General features: G+C 45.6%; 8 protein-coding genes across 8 annotated transcripts; 5 read left to right on the top strand and 3 right to left on the bottom strand.

Moving 5' to 3' along the window:
- Nucleotides 1–248: 248 nt before the first annotated feature.
- CABS01_11139 (RNA polymerase M/15 kDa subunit) lies at nt 249–1,203 on the top strand (the record flags this gene model as incomplete). Its single annotated transcript, XM_060544494.1, has 3 exons — nt 249–833; nt 994–1,083; nt 1,159–1,203. 3 exons carry the CDS (start codon nt 249–251, stop codon nt 1,201–1,203), a joined length of 720 nt encoding a protein of 239 aa, XP_060397742.1.
- A 422-nt stretch (nt 1,204–1,625) lies between these two features.
- Nucleotides 1,626–2,156, bottom strand: CABS01_11138 (50S ribosomal protein L14; the record flags this gene model as incomplete). The annotated part of the gene is made up of 3 exons (XM_060544493.1): nt 1,626–1,921; nt 2,001–2,085; nt 2,142–2,156. 3 exons carry the CDS (start codon nt 2,154–2,156, stop codon nt 1,626–1,628), a joined length of 396 nt encoding a protein of 131 aa, XP_060397741.1.
- A 1,480-nt stretch (nt 2,157–3,636) lies between these two features.
- Nucleotides 3,637–6,074, top strand: CABS01_11137 (histone-lysine N-methyltransferase SET9; the record flags this gene model as incomplete). Its single annotated transcript, XM_060544492.1, has 2 exons — nt 3,637–3,744; nt 3,816–6,074. The coding sequence occupies 2 exons, from the start codon at nt 3,637–3,639 to the stop codon at nt 6,072–6,074; spliced, it is 2,367 nt and encodes a 788-aa protein (XP_060397740.1).
- A 537-nt stretch (nt 6,075–6,611) lies between these two features.
- On the top strand, nt 6,612–7,226 carry CABS01_11136 (uncharacterized protein; the record flags this gene model as incomplete). The annotated part of the gene is made up of 1 exon (XM_060544491.1): nt 6,612–7,226. One exon carries the CDS (start codon nt 6,612–6,614, stop codon nt 7,224–7,226), a length of 615 nt encoding a protein of 204 aa, XP_060397739.1.
- A 358-nt stretch (nt 7,227–7,584) lies between these two features.
- CABS01_11135 (uncharacterized protein) lies at nt 7,585–8,437 on the top strand (the record flags this gene model as incomplete). Its single annotated transcript, XM_060544490.1, has 2 exons — nt 7,585–8,127; nt 8,297–8,437. The coding sequence occupies 2 exons, from the start codon at nt 7,585–7,587 to the stop codon at nt 8,435–8,437; spliced, it is 684 nt and encodes a 227-aa protein (XP_060397738.1).
- A 2,128-nt stretch (nt 8,438–10,565) lies between these two features.
- CABS01_11134 (uncharacterized protein) lies at nt 10,566–10,909 on the bottom strand (the record flags this gene model as incomplete). The annotated part of the gene is made up of 2 exons (XM_060544489.1): nt 10,566–10,762; nt 10,840–10,909. 2 exons carry the CDS (start codon nt 10,907–10,909, stop codon nt 10,566–10,568), a joined length of 267 nt encoding a protein of 88 aa, XP_060397737.1.
- CABS01_11133 (uncharacterized protein) lies at nt 10,576–10,953 on the top strand (the record flags this gene model as incomplete). The annotated part of the gene is made up of 3 exons (XM_060544488.1): nt 10,576–10,674; nt 10,780–10,873; nt 10,925–10,953. 3 exons carry the CDS (start codon nt 10,576–10,578, stop codon nt 10,951–10,953), a joined length of 222 nt encoding a protein of 73 aa, XP_060397736.1.
- Nucleotides 10,954–11,709: 756 nt separating this feature from the next.
- CABS01_11132 (uncharacterized protein) lies at nt 11,710–13,244 on the bottom strand (the record flags this gene model as incomplete). Its single annotated transcript, XM_060544487.1, has 2 exons — nt 11,710–12,114; nt 12,162–13,244. 2 exons carry the CDS (start codon nt 13,242–13,244, stop codon nt 11,710–11,712), a joined length of 1,488 nt encoding a protein of 495 aa, XP_060397735.1.
- Nucleotides 13,245–18,776: the final 5,532 nt, after the last annotated feature.

Here is an 18,776-nt window from a genome sequence, read left to right as displayed (position 1 = left end):
CACTGCAAAAAGGAACGTGCGCCTTTCTCCATCAGGTTCCTTTCGATTATTTGCGCCGCACTTCGCTTTTCCGCCTTCTGCCTGAACCTCAACATTGCACACCGCTGCCCGACTTTCAATAACGCGCTCAACAACCCGATCTTGGTCTATAGACTTACGCGACGACGATACAGCGAAACTACCAAACTCCCTTTGATTACTCAACTCATTCCCCGACGCACAAGAATCGCTACGCGACCGACACCACGATGGCGACCCCCATGAGCACAAACTCCCAAGACGACGGCGCGAACAAGAAGCTTGAGCAGATTACCTTTCGCTTTTGCTCCGAATGCTCCAACATGCTCTACCCCAAGGAGGACGAAGAGACCCACCGCCTCCAATTCACCTGCCGAACCTGCCAGTTTACCGAGGAGGCTCAGTCCACCTGCGTCTTCCGCAACGTCATGAACAACGCCGCCGGTGAGACCGCCGGTGTCACACAGGATGTCGGTTCGGATCCTACTGTAGGTGATCCCCAGTCTGTTCTTGCCCCTGTTGTATGCATCGGCTGCGGCCACGCCATCCTTTGCAGCGGCTGCGGTAATCCGTCCGACGACTTCAACGTCTCAGCGGCCCCTACCCACCAGTACGACGGTCCCCAGAGCAAGAAGACGGAGATTACATGGGACGACCTGATGGACATGGCCGAAGACGAGGCCCTCGACGAGTACGACGAAGAAAAGGAATCGGTCACTTCCGACGAGATCAACCACGGGTTCGCGGGCATCGCACTCAACAATGAGCCTGACTCCGCCAACCGCAAAGTCTCGTGGCCTACCTTTCAGCTGGCTGTCAGCCAGTGAAGAGCGATTCCGCCACGCGTTACCACACAACATATTCCTGGATGATATTCCCTGGACTTGGCTCTTGCAATGCGATTTTGGCTTTCACCTTGGGCACGAGACCTCCCTCATGATCAGCTGGCTGACGCTGCATCTTTCCCGGATCTAGCTTCCACGATCAAACAAGGAATGCCCCGTCTGCAAGGCTGGCGAAGCCGTCTTCTTCCAGTCCCAGCAGCGAAGCGCCGAGACGGGCATGGTTAGTACAACCCGCGTCTTTCTTATTTCTCAGCATCCTTTCAGATGTTCCGAAGGCTAACGCGTTCTCGTGCAGAAACTGTTCTATGTCTGCTGCGATTGCGGTCACATCTTCCAGTAAAAGAGACGACCGTTTGAAGATACCCTAAGATTGTTCTAGAGGAGGTTATCATGCATTGTAAGGAGTATTCTGGCGTTTGAGCTCTCGATTGGGGGAAAAAGGCCATGGGGCGGCCACGGTTTTTGTCTTTAGATATCATACAGACCATTGAATTACGTTTACCTCGATGGGAATCACTATTCTGCGCCATTGCGCCATATCTTAAAGTGACCTTTGACTTGTGACTAGACTCATCTCGACTTTCTGAATGTTTTTGTATTTGATGGAGATTGGTATCGACTGCCAACCCTGGAAACGCCGGCTCATGCATTCGTATAATACACTTCCCCCGCTCTGACGACTCTTTTCTCCTATACTTTTACAAAGATCCTACACGTCTTTCTTGTTGTACCTGCTCCTCCCTCGTCCCATCACCGTTTCCTTTATGCGTGCATGGGCGCCATGGAAAGGATCTTGCTCCACTTCTTCCTCCTCAGCTCAGCACCAACGACGCCGTTGATGCGAGAGCCAACCGGGTCGCCGGCCTTGTTGATGAGAACGCAGGCGTTGTCGTCGAATCGAATTACACTACCGTCGGGGCGGAGAGTCTTTTGCTTGGTGCGGACAACGACGGCATGGCGCATGTCACCGCGCTTGACCTTGTTGGCGGCTGATGAGCCGGCCATGCCACCCTCGCTGGCACCTCTGTGCTTCTGAACCACGACGACGATTCTGTCACCTGCGATTGTATATGTGTTAGTCTCGGTATCGAATCGCGTGAGGTGAGGGGGGTTCGGAAGTGGGCGACAGGATCGTACCGATGCGGGCGAGCTTCTTCTGGCCGACAACCATGGCGCATTCGACCATGGCAGCACCTGAGTTGTCGATGCATTGCAGCACCGTCTGAGTGCGCGTTAGCGTGATGATTCAATGTTCGCGAGTCAAAGAAGATGACATACCTTTAACTGAATCATTTTGGCGGCGGGACCTCGTGGTAGGCTGTGGTATATCGAATCTCCCCTGGCTGGCCACTGGCTCTATGAAGCTATCTCGAAAAGGTGGGACTGCAAAGTTGAATTCCACGTCGGAACAACGGGCTGATGTAGATCCGGTAGCCCAGAATCGAGGTGGAGCTCAAGACCCACTTCAAGAGCTGCATGTTGTCCCGTTGCTGCGGGCAGGCCTCTGATAGCCAAAAGAGGTTAGCTACATATGCTTGAGCGCATCTCATTGGCTGACATAACCGGTCAAAACTTGGTCTGTGCGACTATTTTGACGTCTCAGTGCTCACTTGGGGCCACTTCAACGATAATTGCCTAGCCACTGTGTTTTGTAACTTTTGATTGGCCGTCAAGCCCCCCGGTAAGGCGCAATCCAATGTTTCCCTTCCTTTCTTGCTTCCCTCCCTCTTTCCCGTTCTGCGTCTCTGTCTGGCTGGCTGGTCTGTCTGCTCCCCTGGAAAGCTGGAAAGGAAGGAAGGAACCTGGAATCTAGAATTTGTTCCATTGAGACTTGCTGTCAATACCTTCCGAAAGTACGGAGTGCTCTGAGTCGGATCCGAACGAATTGAGACTGAGTTTGTGCAGGAGAGTAAGAGAGGGAAGGAACCACCCGAAGCAACCAACTTTCCACCCGGCAAGAGCGAATTAAAATTGGGACAAGACGGCGACTTCCATTGCTGTTTCCTGCTCATCTTGAGTTCAGGTCTCTTGACGTCCAGCCTCACGCACACACACACCTCACCTCACTACATCCCACATCCCACCTCCCACCTCAACCTAACCACATCCACTTATTTGTCTCATTTCCCTCCTCATTCTCATCTCTTTATCCGCTCCATCGTCCGTTGTCCGACGTCTTTGTTACCCACAGAGCCTCCCTTCCGGTACTTGTGGATGAAGCTATTTTGATTCCTACATTCATTCCTTGAGCATTCATCGACAGGAGGGTCCACGACTTGTTTGTTCTTCTTTCAGATCCTACCGTACCGAGTATGATCCACGACGGCCCTGCGCATTAATCTCCACAACCACCCGCCTGCCCTGACCAGCCTGTCCTCGTTGGCTTGTTTATGCCCCCTTTGGACTTTGGACCGGAAGACATGACGACACCCACCCTGAGCTGACCCTTCTCTCATCTTTTTGCGCCTTTTTGGACACAACAACCTTCTTCCCGGTCTCACCCACATCTGTTTCTGGTCCCTATCCTTAGCGGCCGACTTGCGACAATCGTGGCCCAGCTGTCACTCCCCCACATCATTTGCTGCGCTTGACCTTGGGCTGTCGAAGGGAGCCCGACCTCACATTTGGTCCTTCGTCCACTCCTTGCTCTGTGCGCTGACGCTGGTCCCTCGACGCTCGTTTAGCCTTCCCCGACCTCGCCTCGGGCTCGCTCCTTCCAACTTGCGCCGCCGACGACAACTGCGACGCCGTCAACGCTCATCCGTATCTCACGATGCCGCCCTCTGCTGCTGCGGCAAAGAAGCAGAAGAACAAGCAGACGCTGACATTGGCGCAACTGGCATCGTACGATGATTTCCTGACTGATGCCCTAGTCGATCATGTATGGGTTTCGGTTCCGCCGGGCAGCCATGCCTCGGACATTTGGGGGCTGAAGAAGCTGACACTTTGCAGGTCTTCTACTGGACTACGATTCCCAAGAACAGAAACTCCTATCATCCTTCGCGAGGTGTGCGGGAGGAGGACATTACCCAAATCATCCGCGACGAGCTCGCTGTCAGCAAAGACCTCGAATCCGCCGAGCGCAAGTTGCTAGCTACCGATGGCTTCCGCAAGTTCTTCGCCGCCCTCAAGACGGACAAATCCAAGGATGACTTCAAGCGTCATATGCGCCGCTATGTCCAGATTTACCTTCCCGACTGCCCATTTGAGGTGAACTCGACGAACCGCTACACAATTGTTTCGCACGAAGCCGCCATCACTGCCCGACGCTTTATACGGCGAAACGAGACGATCAAGTACTTGGCCGGAACGCAGGTCAACATTTCACCCGAGGAGGAGCGAGAAATGACGGCCCGGAAGAAGGACTTTAGCATCATTATTTCCGCCAGGAACAAATGCGCCAGCCTGTTCATGGGCCCTGCCCGATTTGCGAACCACGACTGCAGAGCCAATGCGAAGCTCATGACTACGTCTTCAGCCACGATTGAGATCATTGCGACGAGGAACATCGATGTTGGCGAAGAGATTACCGTCACATATGCCGAGAACTACTTCGGGGAGGACAACTGCGAATGTCTATGCAGAACATGCGAAGACAGATGTGCAAACGGTTGGGCACCGGCAGAAGGAGAAGTTGTGGTTAAGAAAAGCATCGAGGAGTCCGCTTTGGACGGATACTCTTTGCGGCGGAGGAGAAGGGACGATAGCGCCGGCCCGTCGTCTCGAACACCTTCTGTCACGCCAGACATCCGGCCGCGAGTGTCTAAATCACGGCTCAGGAGCGGGAAATCTGGCCGAGATTCTCTAGCAGTCGACTCACCAATGTCAGATGCTCTTTCACCAGAAAAGAAGCAGTCTTTCGATTCACTCGTCACACCGCCCATCACGCCATCCAAAAGACGAAAAATTTCGGCTACGCAAGCAGCCAAAGCCCGTCAGGAAGCTATTGTCACGTCAACAGAGAGCTCGGCCTCCGAGTCTGTGCGCAGCATGTCATTGACCAGTAGCGGAAACGAAGACGGGTCGGTGACGGACATTACTGAGCCGGAGAAAGACTCCCCGGAACCAGGCCAACGTCAGAAGCATTCGGAGCTTGTCAAGAAAGAGGAGTATGAGGAGACCACGGAGCAAGCACTGGCTAAGGCGGCGCCATACTCGTCGCAAAGAAGGGGCCAAAAGGAAATGCAAGACACCAGTCGAGCTGGATCTGTTGTTGTCTCCCGGTCAATCCCCATCTCGTCCTTGTGCAATCCTCCGTCACCGCCTTCTAAAACCTCGGGTTCAAACCCTCCAGAATGGCTATACCCGGCGAGCGTCCCTTCGTACAAGATCCAGGATCGTATGAGTATCGCAGCTGCTATGTGCAGCAGCGTGAGCACGAAGCCAGTGGCAATGTCACCAACAGGCGCATCAAAAAGCTCCAGCACGAGCAGTTTGAAGCTGACACAAAACGTTGCTAAATCCCTCTCAACGAAAGAGTCGCTCGGAAGCTCTCGTCGTGAGGCCGTGGTGAAAACGTCAAAGGTTGAGGCTCTTGCGTCAATAGAGCAAGACGAGTTGGGCGATCGCAGCTCCGTCACCGTGCTGACTGCAAAGGTCGAAGCACCGGTATCGACAGAAAATCCTGCGCCGATCACTGACAGTATCAAAGTCTGTGCAAAGGTTGCTGAGACGGTGGAGAGCGGTGGTGACCAGCCACCTCTGAAGAAGCGCAAGTATCAGCGGCGCACCTTTATCAAGGAGACCACACCACCCGCAAAGACCCGAACGCCCGGCGACTATACTCTAACGCCGCTGTTGCTATCAGAGCCGCAGACGGCATGGGTTCGCTGCATGAATTGCGAGACAGCATTTGTGCAGCAAAATGCGTACTACACCAAGAGTTCGTGCCCGCGCTGCGAACGCCACTCTAAGCTCTACGGTTACATTTGGCCGAAGACTGAGAGGGCCGGGCCTCAAGATAAGGAGCAGCGCATCTTGGACCACCGCCTTATCCACCGGTTCCTGGGGCGCGACGAGGAGGCGCGTATCCGGGGACGAAAGCGACCCGCAGCGAGCACATCGGAGACACTCGAAGATTGCGCGGGGAGTAGGCTTGGAAACAAGCGCCTCAGAGCCGCGGGTGAAGAATCCGACCAAGGCGAAGATACGAGCGGGTTGAGACGGAGTGGTCGAATGCGCAAGGCTAGCATCAAGGTGGCAGAGCCGTAGGGGAGGCGAGGCGCGAAGCAGCCAACCGGAGCGGTCCGGGACCCAGCCGGAGAGAAACTCTCCCCAGTCCGGGGCTCCAAAGGCTCCCACCGTGGCTTTTCCTTGAACGCAGAAACGAACGACGGGGATTTATAATTGGAACATGGGGAAACATGAGGTGGAAAAGGCGTATGTCTTGTGTTTCATTGCGACAGCACAATTTCTGTCTTGGGATTTTGGTCAGGTCTTTTTTTTTTTTTTTCTCTTTCTCCCCCAGGTTTTATTTTCCTGCTATGCATGCATAATGGCATGTACGCATGTGCGGTACATAGTAGATACCATAGCTCCTCGCCTTGCATACTACTGTCCGTCTGCAGGGTCGCAGACGATGCACAGGGGACTTTTCCATCCTCCCCCCCTTTCGATTCTGGCGTGGTGTTGAGAGACAACATTCCAGCCGACTGTCTTGGCTGGTAAGGTACTTTAGATAAGGAGGAATTGGATGCACACACACACACAGAGAGAGACACAGAACTATATACAAGGGACCTAAGGGGAATGTCCATTGAGCCGGAGAGGCGAAAGAAAGAATTGATGAGAGAGAGGGTAATCTACTTCTTCAAGACGAGGACATATTTCTCTACGTGCCGCCGCTTGCTGCTTTCTCAATTTTCCTTGAACTTTCTTGACTGTGTAAGGAAAGGTATTGTTTGTTTTTGTTCTCCCCCTTGCCTTTTCCCCAACCGTCGTCGGATTCGGACATTCAGCTTATCGAGCAGCCCTCAGCGCGTACCTCATGCGAGTTTGCTTACTTGCGTTGCTGCACATCTTTTGCTGATGGTTTCGGTCGGCGACCGAAAGCGACTTCTCTCACCAAAAGCAAAGACGTGGGATTCGACCTTGGATTTCGGTGGCATAAACACATATTCATACATACCTTTGAGCTACCTTGGGCACACCACTACCTTGTCCATTCATCTTCCTCCTCCTCGACAGATAAACGACGACTTACACCGACCGCTGCGACCATCACCTCAACCACACCTCAATCACACCTCTCAGAGCTCTTCTTCCCCGCCGCCTTGGAACAACCTGCATAAAAACTGTGTCGTCGCGAACGGTGCGTCGCTAGCAACCTGCGCTAAGGCAAGCAAACGCTATCCCAGGACCTAGGAAGCTTTGCCTTTTCCTTTCCCTGCTCATTCTGCCCTGCTTGTCATAAAGCTCGAGCACACCTCACTACCTATCCTTAGCTCGGGTCCTATCGCTTGCTCGCAGCTCACCACCGCTCACCACCCATCACTCACCGACTTATATCTTGGGCCCCTCACCTGCCTACTATTAAGTTTCCTCTCGGAACCGTTTCCCAAGAAACCGAGCCAAGGTTCTCCTATCTTTTGGATTTACATCCTTTTATCTTGGCACCCCTCGTCCCATCCAACCCTTCTTCGCACTTTATCACCAAGTGTATGTTAAAGGGGAGGGGCATCCGCTATTCAGCATGTCAACGGAAACGTTTACACAAAAGACCATGATGAGTGCCGGCCTCCCAGGGCCGCACAACTATCTCGACTACCAACACCAACAACAACATTACCTATACAACCCGGCACCAAGGCTCTCCGCCCTCGCCTCTCCTCACCTTTCCTCCCGGGGCCAGACTAAGCAAGCCAAAAGGCGGTCGCTGACGGCGGCCCGGCAACAACCACGACAACCGCAGCCACAGGCTTTGCATCCCCTGACAACACTGCTGGCCGTGATATTCGACTTCTTTCTGCGAGGCATCCTGGATCTCACGAGGCCGCCGAGGGAGCTCGTCAAGCTCACCGTCATGGGCATTTTCGACACGCTGTGCTGGGCATATCATGCACTGCCAATGCCGCTCGCGCTCGGTCTCCTCTACTATGGGTTCCAGAGCGTCCCGGACGCTCTGCACGGCGTTGAGGAGCTGCGGGTGGTTTACAGCACGAGACTGGGCGGCGACGCATTCACCGGGAACGCGTCCGGCGTGGAGGGTCTCTACGGGCTGGGCGAGATGGCTCTGGTGCGATGGGGTGATTTGGGGGTCTGGTCGGTAAGTTGCATCTTACACTCTTTTCGTTTTTGACATCGTTTTCCTCTATCCCTCCATCTGCTTGGATGATTGATGGTTTTGGTTATTCTTCATCTTTGCATCATTCTCCAAGATTGTGGGCGTTATACAAAACATCAAGAGTGTCGAGACTGATGTTTCCTTGGTTCAGGCGTTTTACTGTCTCGCTTTGATGACGGCAGCGTATGCGGTCATGGTCCTCTTGGAGATGCGCGACTACATCCGCGACACCTGGGCTCTCATTGTGGACGAGGCTCTCGAGGTCCAGGCGTTGCGGGCGGACGATTGCTAGTCGACGCCTCCGGAATTTCGGAAAGGGTGACTTAGTCCTGTTTTCGCCTCGCTTTTTCACGCTTCTTCCCCGTATTTGGGCCTTTCTGGACCCTTTTGGGGGGCAATCGGAATTCCATCCTGCCCTACGGTCGCGGGGTCGGTCTTCGGCGTTGGTTGCTAGTCGTTATTTTTGTCTTTTTATGTTCGCTGGGGGCGAGAGATGAAAATGTGTGAGAGTGAGAGAAACGGCGGTCGGACTTTTGGAGATCTTCGTTCCCCGAATCCTGGCTTTCACTCTCATTCATCATTCTCACTCTCACCTTCACTCTCTCGCTCTCATTGTCATCTCATTCAATGGGATCAGCAGGCGTCGACCGGTACAAAAGTTCAAACGGCCAAAAAGGGTATTTGTGCACAGGCGCTTTGGGCAAGAGTTCCGCATCTCTTGGCGCGGATTTCAGTGCTCCGTGTCTTCGGATGACGAAAAATGAGGAGTTTTGCTTTGGGTTTGGTCTTGGAAGGGAAGAAACGCAACGAGATTGCGGAGGGAACATCGGGATACAGTGAGACTGAACTTAGAAAGCGCCCGATGCAGAAACTGTCGCAGTCGCAGTCACAGTCGCATTCGCGGTCGGCTGGCATCGGTGGACGCCTCATGATGATGATATTACAATACCTAATAATGAACAAGACTGTTGTCTGTCCTGCACTCTCACTCTCCTACCCCATCCGTTGAGATGGCTGGAAGTCGGGTGTGGGCAGCATCAGATTTCGAGATGAACTCGATCTCAGCTCAACCATCCTTTCCCATCCTTCCAATTCGCTCCTCTGACTGATGCAAACCAACCACTCAGCTCCGAGTCCCGTTATCATGATTCCAGATCCCCCCGACTCGGCAATATAATTCGAGGTGCACTTTTGCTCTGTTGTTGGAGCACTCATTGGACACATTTCTTTGCCCTGCTGCAGCCAACAGGCCACCCACACGCCCAATCATTGGGCGCCACAACCATTCCCTGCTTTGCTCGCTGCATCTTCTCTCCATGTCTCTCGCTTCCTCTTCATCAGTTCACCAGTCTCGGTGTCTCGGCCACCCTCTTACATTGAAGCTCCGATCCCTTGTCTCCTTGCTGACGAGCTGCCTTTTCCCATTCCCCGCATTCCTGGACTAACCAGACACTCAAGATACCAACAGCAAACACGGACAGGGGTGGGCCGCAGTCAGCCTTTGCGGCAGAGACAGGATGGGGGTTACATGTTCGTTTCCTCTCTCTCACAGAACTCCGGCCGACTGAATCGGACCTCCACTCCACGGTCTGGGTTCCGCCCTACCACAAGCCACCCACCCTCTTCCCCCCGTGGCCCCCGTTCCAGCCGTCTCGAAACGGAGAACCATCTTTGGCGAATTGAGTCAACCACTCCAACTTTCTGGCATACTCTTTCTCGAATCTTTACCAATCAGAGGTCGCCCTGGCACAGACGATCAGGCTGGCTGGACTGCTGTTGGACCTTGGATGCCCGATTCTCCTGTTACTACCACGTGTCGTGCTGGGCAGCTGAGGCAGAAGTGCACGAATAGAGCAGAATTGAACCATTTTCCAGCCCTCCGTTAGCTAAAGTAGGCGGACCTACTTCGGAGAGCTCTTTCTCGGCCGTAAACGATCTACGTCCCATCATACTCGCCATACGTTCGGAGTTGCTGGGATGACCGTAGGGCCGGCCGCGACCGTTGGAGATTCTTATTATAAGGTCGCATGTCAGACCCAACTCTACCTGCCAACCAACTCCGGAGTTCGCGAGCCTTATCCTTCTATGCTGACGATGAGATTCCTTCTGGGACATGCCTGACCTTGCTTGAACCCCGCGATTCATGTTTGCATTCGGAACTTTTTATTCCTTACGCTGCCTTCCGGAAAGTCTCTGGACACTCTTCCTCTTTTGATCTTTCTACTTTCCCCTTTACACACGTAGTCCTACCCCGACATTCTTCATCCGCTGATTGCCGCGCGTGGGGTTATTGAACACCAAGGGAACGTGAAACAACAACAGCGCTTACCGTCTACGCCCGCGATCCGATCGACGACTAGCTCCCAAGGGGTTGATATCTTATCAGGAACAGCAAACAGAGGAGAAACTTTGGCTTGGACCTAAGTCGAAATGTTGAGAATGTTTTCCGGCATGAATGGGCTTGGGGGTTCGCTTTTGGTTGTCATTGTGCTCATGGCTCTGGTCTTTGCCGCATCCAGGTTCGACTTTGTAAGTGTTTCACTCTTGGGCGTGGTCAAGTGGTGCAGCAGCAGGACCACCACCACCACCACCACCACACCTTCGGATAGCAGCGGTCCTAATCGGCTTATACAGATCCTGACGTCAGGCAAGTCCAAAGATGGTGATTTGGAAGGGGAGGATGATTCGACTTACGCTTTCTACGCTTCCAAGAGGAGAAGGGCTTCCAGTAAGTTGTTGTCCATGTTGTCGACGTGCCATCCATTGACGACATCTAAAGGTGTTAAGCGAGTCACTTTCGACATCTAGCGACGGACTTACGCGTTGGACTGGCTTGCTTGGACGGCAGCATTTTGGAGTATCACCCAATTATGTTTGAAATTTGTAGGGTCTCATTTTTGGTACGAAGGATTGGGCGCACTGGGACGACAATGGAGGAGTTCTTGTTTACGGCAGCTCATCGCTCGCTATCAGCCTTTACACATCATCACAGCTTCAAGTTCTACCTGACACTACAACTTTTTCAACTATCAAGATGTGTTGCCTACTGCGAAAGTACGCAAGGCGCAAGAGGTCGCTAAGCCTAGCCGGTGCACCGTACTACACGATGTTGCGTGTACTGCCCCTTTCGTAAACAAACACCACACGCTAGGAACTCCGCCCTGGCTGTTTGTATGGCCATCTACCTAGTTGTAGGTTTTTGCGCTTCTCAGAAACCAAGGGTCATCGTACTATCCACAAAAGACCGTGCAAAACATGCCTCGTGCATCTTCAAAAGTATACGGATATCTGGTGGCTCAGATCAAGGTTGATCAAGAAAGGACCCCGTCAGTTGAGAGAATCAAATTGAAGCAACATTTAAAGAGCTTGAACATGATGAGAACTATGAGGCATGACTAAAAACTTTTGTCGCTAATCCCTGACGCTGTTGAAGTCTCCTATCCTTCGTGAACGAAAAGGTTGCGCTCTAGTTCACACCAATTCAAAGAACCACTAGCAGGGCCTTGTGAAGCCGAGGACGAGTCTCGACGGCTTGATACCAGCTCTTTACCTCAACACAATGCTTCACTGTGCTGTTCCAATCTCGGTCTGTATCTTGTTGCCTTCGATAGTGTCGATGCCTTGAGGGTTGTCTCTCGTATGAATCAGCGCATAGAAATCCGTGTCCAACGCCTCTTCGTCCGAAAAGCCATACAGCTTCCGGTGCGATTTGACGTCTAGGTGGTTCTGGCAATTCTCGCAACTCTCAACATTCCATCGACTGAGGACCGACTCAGTATCCAGAAGGATGTCTGGCTCACCGTTCTTACCCTTGGCCCATGTGGAGACTACGAAAGAACCGCGGATCCGAGCGCGGTTGATGCCAGTGGCCGTGATCTTGGGTCCTTCTCTTAGGTCTGGACCAGGGAGAATGGAATCGAACTCCGGCCTGGGATAATCGTAACCGAGATTGGCTGTGTTGGTGACGTCCTGTAATTGTTAGATACTTTTACTCGCGGTCTTGGCCGACGTCTTACATTGGATGTCAGCGGTCGGCTGTCCCCAGGTGCAAACTCTTCTTTGGTGAATGGTTCCAAAGGGGTGTCGAGGGTTAGACCCTTTGCGCCCTTGAGATCGGGGATGATATCCAACTGTTTGGACTTGTTGTGAATGTCCTGCCACTTCCAGAACATGTAATCTATGAAGCAGTGGTGGAAGAAGAAGACCGGGTCGAATGCCGCAGTGTCATTCTCGCCCATATCGCCGTTGGCGAACGGATACACGTTGAAGCTTCCTCCATTGGGGACGTCAAACCCGCCAATGGCCAAATGCATGGAGTTGTGTGGCCCCTCAAGGGACACTACGACAGACCCGAAACCGCCCTTCACCTCAGTCGTGTTCCAGTCCTGAGCCGAGGCCGTGTTCGAGAAGACAGTGTAGTTTGGGGCATTGAGGCACTTCTTGAAGCCATCTGCGATTCCTGCAGGAATCGTCTTACCTTCCCAGTTCTCAAATGTTTCCAAATTCAGCCAGCGCATGACGTTCCCGTTTAAGAGCGCAGTCGGTTGCCCGGGCGGCAGCTTGTTCACCTCGACATTGTGTTCCAAGGTCTTGGAGCTCAAGTCAGAGCTGACGAGTCCCGAGTAGGGGTATCGCACACTATCGTACCCTCTAAGTTTCGTGTAGCCGTTTGACTTGTCATTTCCTTCATTGTCCAGATCATGTACATCTTCCTGTAACTTATAGGAGAACAAAGGATTCGGAACAGATGTTCCATCTTTGAAGATGTAGTCCTTCCGAGTGAATATATCTGGCAACCCTTTCTTCACTGACGAACTCGACGTTTCGTTCCAGTAAGGAAGAGCGAGATCGCTACATCCTGGAGCACTGCGCAAAGCGTTCTCGAGTCGCAGGAGGTAGGCACGGTGCCACGTAGGAAACAGCACCGTCCGATGCTGGCAGTACATTGGTGCAGGAAGGCCATGATAGCCGGCGATAGTGAAATAAGAATTCTTGTCGTCTGGCTTTAGGCTGACGATGTGCTGAAATGCCTTGACGAGCGTGTCAAGCTCATCGTGACTGAGAGTGTCGATGTCTTTTCTGATGCGAAGCTTGGACATGGTCTCTTCCTGAGTGGAGGAAAGATGGTTTGATTGATTAGATTTTGAGTTCGTTTTGGGGTGAAGACTTGGATGCTGATATTGTTCCTCTACCCAGACTCATCATGAGAGGGGCCGAAGCAGTATTATGATTATTTACCGATCACGGATCCTATCAGCTTTTGCCCCCCTTAAGAGGACTTGCAACATCATATCGAACTCTTTTCGGAATTTTCTCATTAAATCAGATGTGCTCGTTATTGAATGACTACATCCTATAAGGTAACTCATGTATTGAGGATTATGATACATCATAACAATTGGTAGGTGGCGTCGACAGGGCGAATCGCGTTTAGATCCTTTGCAACCAATGAGCATAAGTTAATACTACATTGATATGTGCAGTTTCGAGGCCATCGGTTCAATCATACTTTACGAAGGCTAGGCTATCTGCATGTCTCAAAGAAAATGTGGTGTCGATGCAGTGCGGGCCGCGCCACAGTCTAGAAGATGAGGCTGGCTGAAAGCTGCACACATCGTTTTTGAGGCAGCTGAATCCCCGAATAAAGTAAAAGAGCATCAATACAACATCTTGAGAAGAGCGGTGAGCACTGAAGTTGCCTTGGCTCACACCTATTTGTCGTAAACTTGAGTTTGCAACGTCAGCACGACGCAGTTTACGCAGTCATTCCATGGTCGTGTGACTGGTTGGAACATCTAGCGCATTGGAGATAAAATTACCTTGACATCTGATGCAGGCTTGAAGGCAGTCGGTCGAGATCGTTCAGTACTTCATGACAACTGAAACCAAAGCGAGTTTCTCAGAAGTCACAATTGTTCTATGCGGTCGATCGAATGAGTAATACCTCATGCATTGTTCGATCATTATAGTCATAGACACCTCGAGTCAGCTTAGTCTATTGCGATGCGGAGGGATTGACTTATACCAAATACGAATGAGGTTCATTCAGAGTTTTGATCGGCCGAACCTATCAATTACCTGAACAGCCGAAGCTAGAGCTGATTGCTGCCCGAGAGGCATCCACAAGCAGTTGAGAGGATTTGGCAACCGACAGCCTTGGCGACAGTAGCTCTCATGTAAGTGTTCGGATAATCACCAGTCTAGAGTTGACAAACATAGGCTTCAACTTTCGCATCGTTCTAGCCCTCAGGAGTTATGGGATCTCTCTTACGCCGGCTTGGCACGTAGCATTCAATATAGTTGTTTACTTGATAGTCTGAATTCATCGAAAACTGGCCGTAGTCAGATTCACTCTGCTGTTTCATGTGATTAGATGTTAGTTCATCGGGACCGGACCAAGGGTCCTCGTTTCCATGAATGAGATAGTTTCAGTAGCATAGGAGAACTTCATCCTCTATCATACTAGGAGATTAGAGACAGCCAAGAGTAGATCTCATACACACAGACGACTGAAGAGCAAATCTATCGTGAAGGACATGACTTCTTTGGAAATTTGCTTTACTTTAATCGAAGACAATGAAGTGATTGGAGGTAGACTACCGTGGTCCCGATGACAATGACTGAATGACTATATTTAAGTAAGATTTATAGATCAGTCGATGAGTGGCCGGTGAAAAATATACTGATCGAAAAGCATCATCTACTCGTTAGTGAGTGTTTGTGATGATTGAGAATTGGTTGCCGTCGCTGTTCGTAGTGAAATTGGGGGCCTTTGTATGCTGTCGCCAACATGAGCTTAGTGAAAAACCATTCAACTTCGGAGTAGCCGACAATACGGTGGTGGATGATTTGGATCGCCAAGAGCCTTTGAATCGTGCTGACGCAGTGCCTGCGCCTGCGGCTGTGGCTGTGGTGTGTAGACAGGGTTGGGATTTAGTCTAGTCTAGTCTAGTCAGGGGCCTGACTAATACTAGCCTAGTCTAGTCAGGGGGTTGACTAATATTAGCCTAGTTTAGTCAGGGGGTTAACTAATACTAGCCTAGTTTAGTCTAGTCGACTAACTAGTCGACTAAATTAGTCATATATAATAAATAAAAAAAACCTTAAATACTTTAAATACTTTAATTAACTATTATAAAAATAATAATAAAAATAATAATAAGAGTAATAATAAGAGTAATAATAAGAGTAATAATAAGAATAATAATAAGAGTAATAATAAGAGTAATAATAAGAATAATAATAATAATAATAATAATAATAATAGTAATAATAGTAATAGTAGTAATAGTAATAATAGTAATAGTAGTAATAGTAATAATAGTAATAGTAGTAATAGTAATAATACTTATTTATATATTATGTATAATTATAGTTTATTTAGATTATTAAGTATTAAAAGACTTAAAACTAGTGACTAAAGGGGAATTAAACTCTAGACCTTAAGAAGTAATAAAGTAAAGACTTAAACTACTAAGCTAAATAACTATTATACTATATAGTAAAATCTTTAGGATATTACTTTTATATAGTTAAATAAGTAATAATAGGGGTAATAGTAAGAGTAATAATAGGGGTAATAATAAGAGTAATAGTAGAGGTAATAAAGAGTAATAGTAATAAGGATAATAATAAGAGTAATAATAAGGGTAATAAAGAGTAATAATAAAGAAAAAAGTAATAATATAAATAAAATAGTAAAATAAAGAAAATAGTAAAATAAAGAAAATAGTAAAATAAAGAAATAGTAAAAATATTAATAAATTAAAACTAACTTAAAAACTATAAAAATAATAACTATTCCTCTTCCTCTTTTATAATATTACTATCCTCCTCGTTATTTATATAAATATCCTCTAATTCTTTTAAAGTACTAACTTGCCAATACTTTAAAAGAATTAATTTAGATATAGTAGAGGGATGTAGTTTATTTCTATTTTTAGTAACAATATTACTAGAAATAAAAAAAACCCTCTCTACTAAAGCTAAAGTAGCTAGTATAGCTAAATATCTTCTAGCTATAATAGCTAAAATAGAATATTTATAGTTATTATTTTTCTAGTATAATAGTGGGTTAGCCTATTATATATATTAGTAAATAAGTATTTTAAATATTATATAAAAAAATACATACCTCTTGAGTTAAAGGGCCTTTATTAAAATAACTAATATACTTTACTTCTATATTAGTATTACTAATATAAAAGTCGTTATCAGAATCTAAGTTATTAAAAGTAGTAGATTCTAATACTTCTTTAGTAATATTAGACTTATACTTTTCTTCTTTAACTCTATAAAATATATAATTAGTAAAATAGTATAATAATAAGTATAATAAAATACTTATAACTCATATTCTTTTTTTAATAACTCTTTTATATCGTTTTTTATATCTTTATAGTGATATAATAAACGATTTCTTTTAAAATATATAAGTTTAAATCTAGGATCTAAAATTAAACCTAATATATAAGGTTTATATATATCTAGATTAAATAGATTTAATCTTTTTAGAAAGTAATTAGATAGTTTAACTATTCTTTTAGTTAAACTATTTATTAAAATCGTATAATATATAGCTTATTAAAGTATTAGTATATAATTTAAATATTAAAATATAATAAAATAGTACTTACTAGCTTAGGTAGCTACTCTCTTAAAGTCTTAAACTTTATAACTAAATTATTAAGTTTACTATATATAGTATATATATATAATAAACCCTTATTAAGGTTAATATATAGTTAAGACTATAAACGAGTACTAGGTTTTAAAAAAATATTAAATATAGATTCTAAATTTTTTAAAGCCTTATACTCGCTAGTAGTAAAATAGAGCTTTTTATACTCTAAATTACTAGTATTTCTAAATATATACTCTAAAGCTAGTTTAAGCTCTAAAGTAATAGATATCATTTTATAAATAGAATTCTATCTAGTTTTATTATCTATAATATATTAATATAAACCCTTTATATATATATATATATATATATATATTAGTTAACTTACCTAGAGGAATAATTCTTTTATTAAAATTAAAAAGTAAAGTTTCGTCTCTTTTAGACTTTTCTATACCTTCTAATAATAATCGTTTAATCTCGCTAGTATATTTAACCATAACCGTAATTCTACGGATACGTTTAATAAGACCTATATATATAGTTAATATATATTATATAGTAATATATATAATAAAAGAATACTTATTACTAAGTAAATTCTCAGTAGTTATATCTTCATTAACTGCGAGATTATTATTAATTATACTAATATTACTATTAGTATAATTTAATAATTCTTCTTCTTTAGTAATATTAGATATATAGTCGGTTAATATATCCTATACTACTATATTAATAATATAAGCAATATATTTAATATCATTTTTAAACTCTTTATTTAAAGCTAATTTATAATTAGCTTTAAAAGAATCTAAAAACGTATTATTATTAGATGCATTATCTCTAGTAAAACTATATAAGTTAGTATAATAATATAATATAATTAAGTATAATTACTTACCTAAAAAAGTTATTAATAGTTAAGTTTGGATAAGTAGCTAAACTATCCATAACTTCTTTATATATATAAAGACCCGTATGTGATTTAGTAAGGTCTTTAAATACTATAAATATTAGTTAGTATATATATTAAAATATAGTTATATATAATAACTTACTAATTAGCTTATAAATAAGCTTAAAATCGCTATTAATATAGCTTATAATAATACCTAAATAGGCATCTTGTGACTTAGAGGTCCATATATCAAAAACAAAGGAAAATTTTCCTAAGTTTTTAATATTTTTAGTTATCTCTAAGTTAATTAAAGAAAGAAATTTATTATACGTAATATCCAGTAAATTCCTAATCTTTTTTCTATTAATAATAGGATTTGACCTATAATATAATATTAGCAAATAATAAAGTATTATAATATAATAATAAAAAATATACCTATTATAATAGTTTAAAAGGTCTTTAAAAGAATTAGAATCTATAGTAGAAAATGGTAAGTTATTTTCTATTATAAAATCTAATATTTTTAAATAAGCCTCTTCCTTATTAAAATCGGTAATAGTACTAGTACGAGGTTTTTTATTACTAAAAAAAGACTCTCTTATAGGTACTATATCGGTTTTTATAATACGTTAATTAGTATATATAAATATATAATAATAGTAATATTACTTACTTTTTGCTCGATTTTTTTCAGATTTTTTATTATAAGTAATATTAGGATGAGATTGCTTATAATGTCTTATAAAGTTAGAGGTTTAGAAACTTTTAACTTTAACAATCCAGTCTTTACTACACCTATAATACTAATTAGTATATTTAAATATATAATAAAAAAGTATATTTACTTACGTAGTACATTTAACTTGCATTTCTCTCTCTTTTATATAATTAATAGGTAAAAGAGTTCGAGTAAATAAGTTATTTTTAAAAATATAAGCACTAGATTCACTATTAGGCTCTAACTTATAGTCCTCTTTATTATATAAAGAGTCTATAAAGCTAGTATTAGTAGTATTACTAGTAGGAATATTACTAGTAGTAGAGATAGGGCTACTAGCCTAAAAAGAGTCTAAAATAAAAGAATCTATTATAATAATATTCTTATAA

The sequence above is a fragment of the Colletotrichum abscissum genome (assembly GCF_030869225.1).
Source record: "Colletotrichum abscissum strain IMI 504890 chromosome Unknown Scaffold_30.1, whole genome shotgun sequence".
Lineage (NCBI taxonomy): Eukaryota > Fungi > Ascomycota > Sordariomycetes > Glomerellales > Glomerellaceae > Colletotrichum > Colletotrichum abscissum.
Note: the sequence above shows the minus strand (reverse complement) of the source record. Positions and strands in the feature narration are given on the sequence as shown.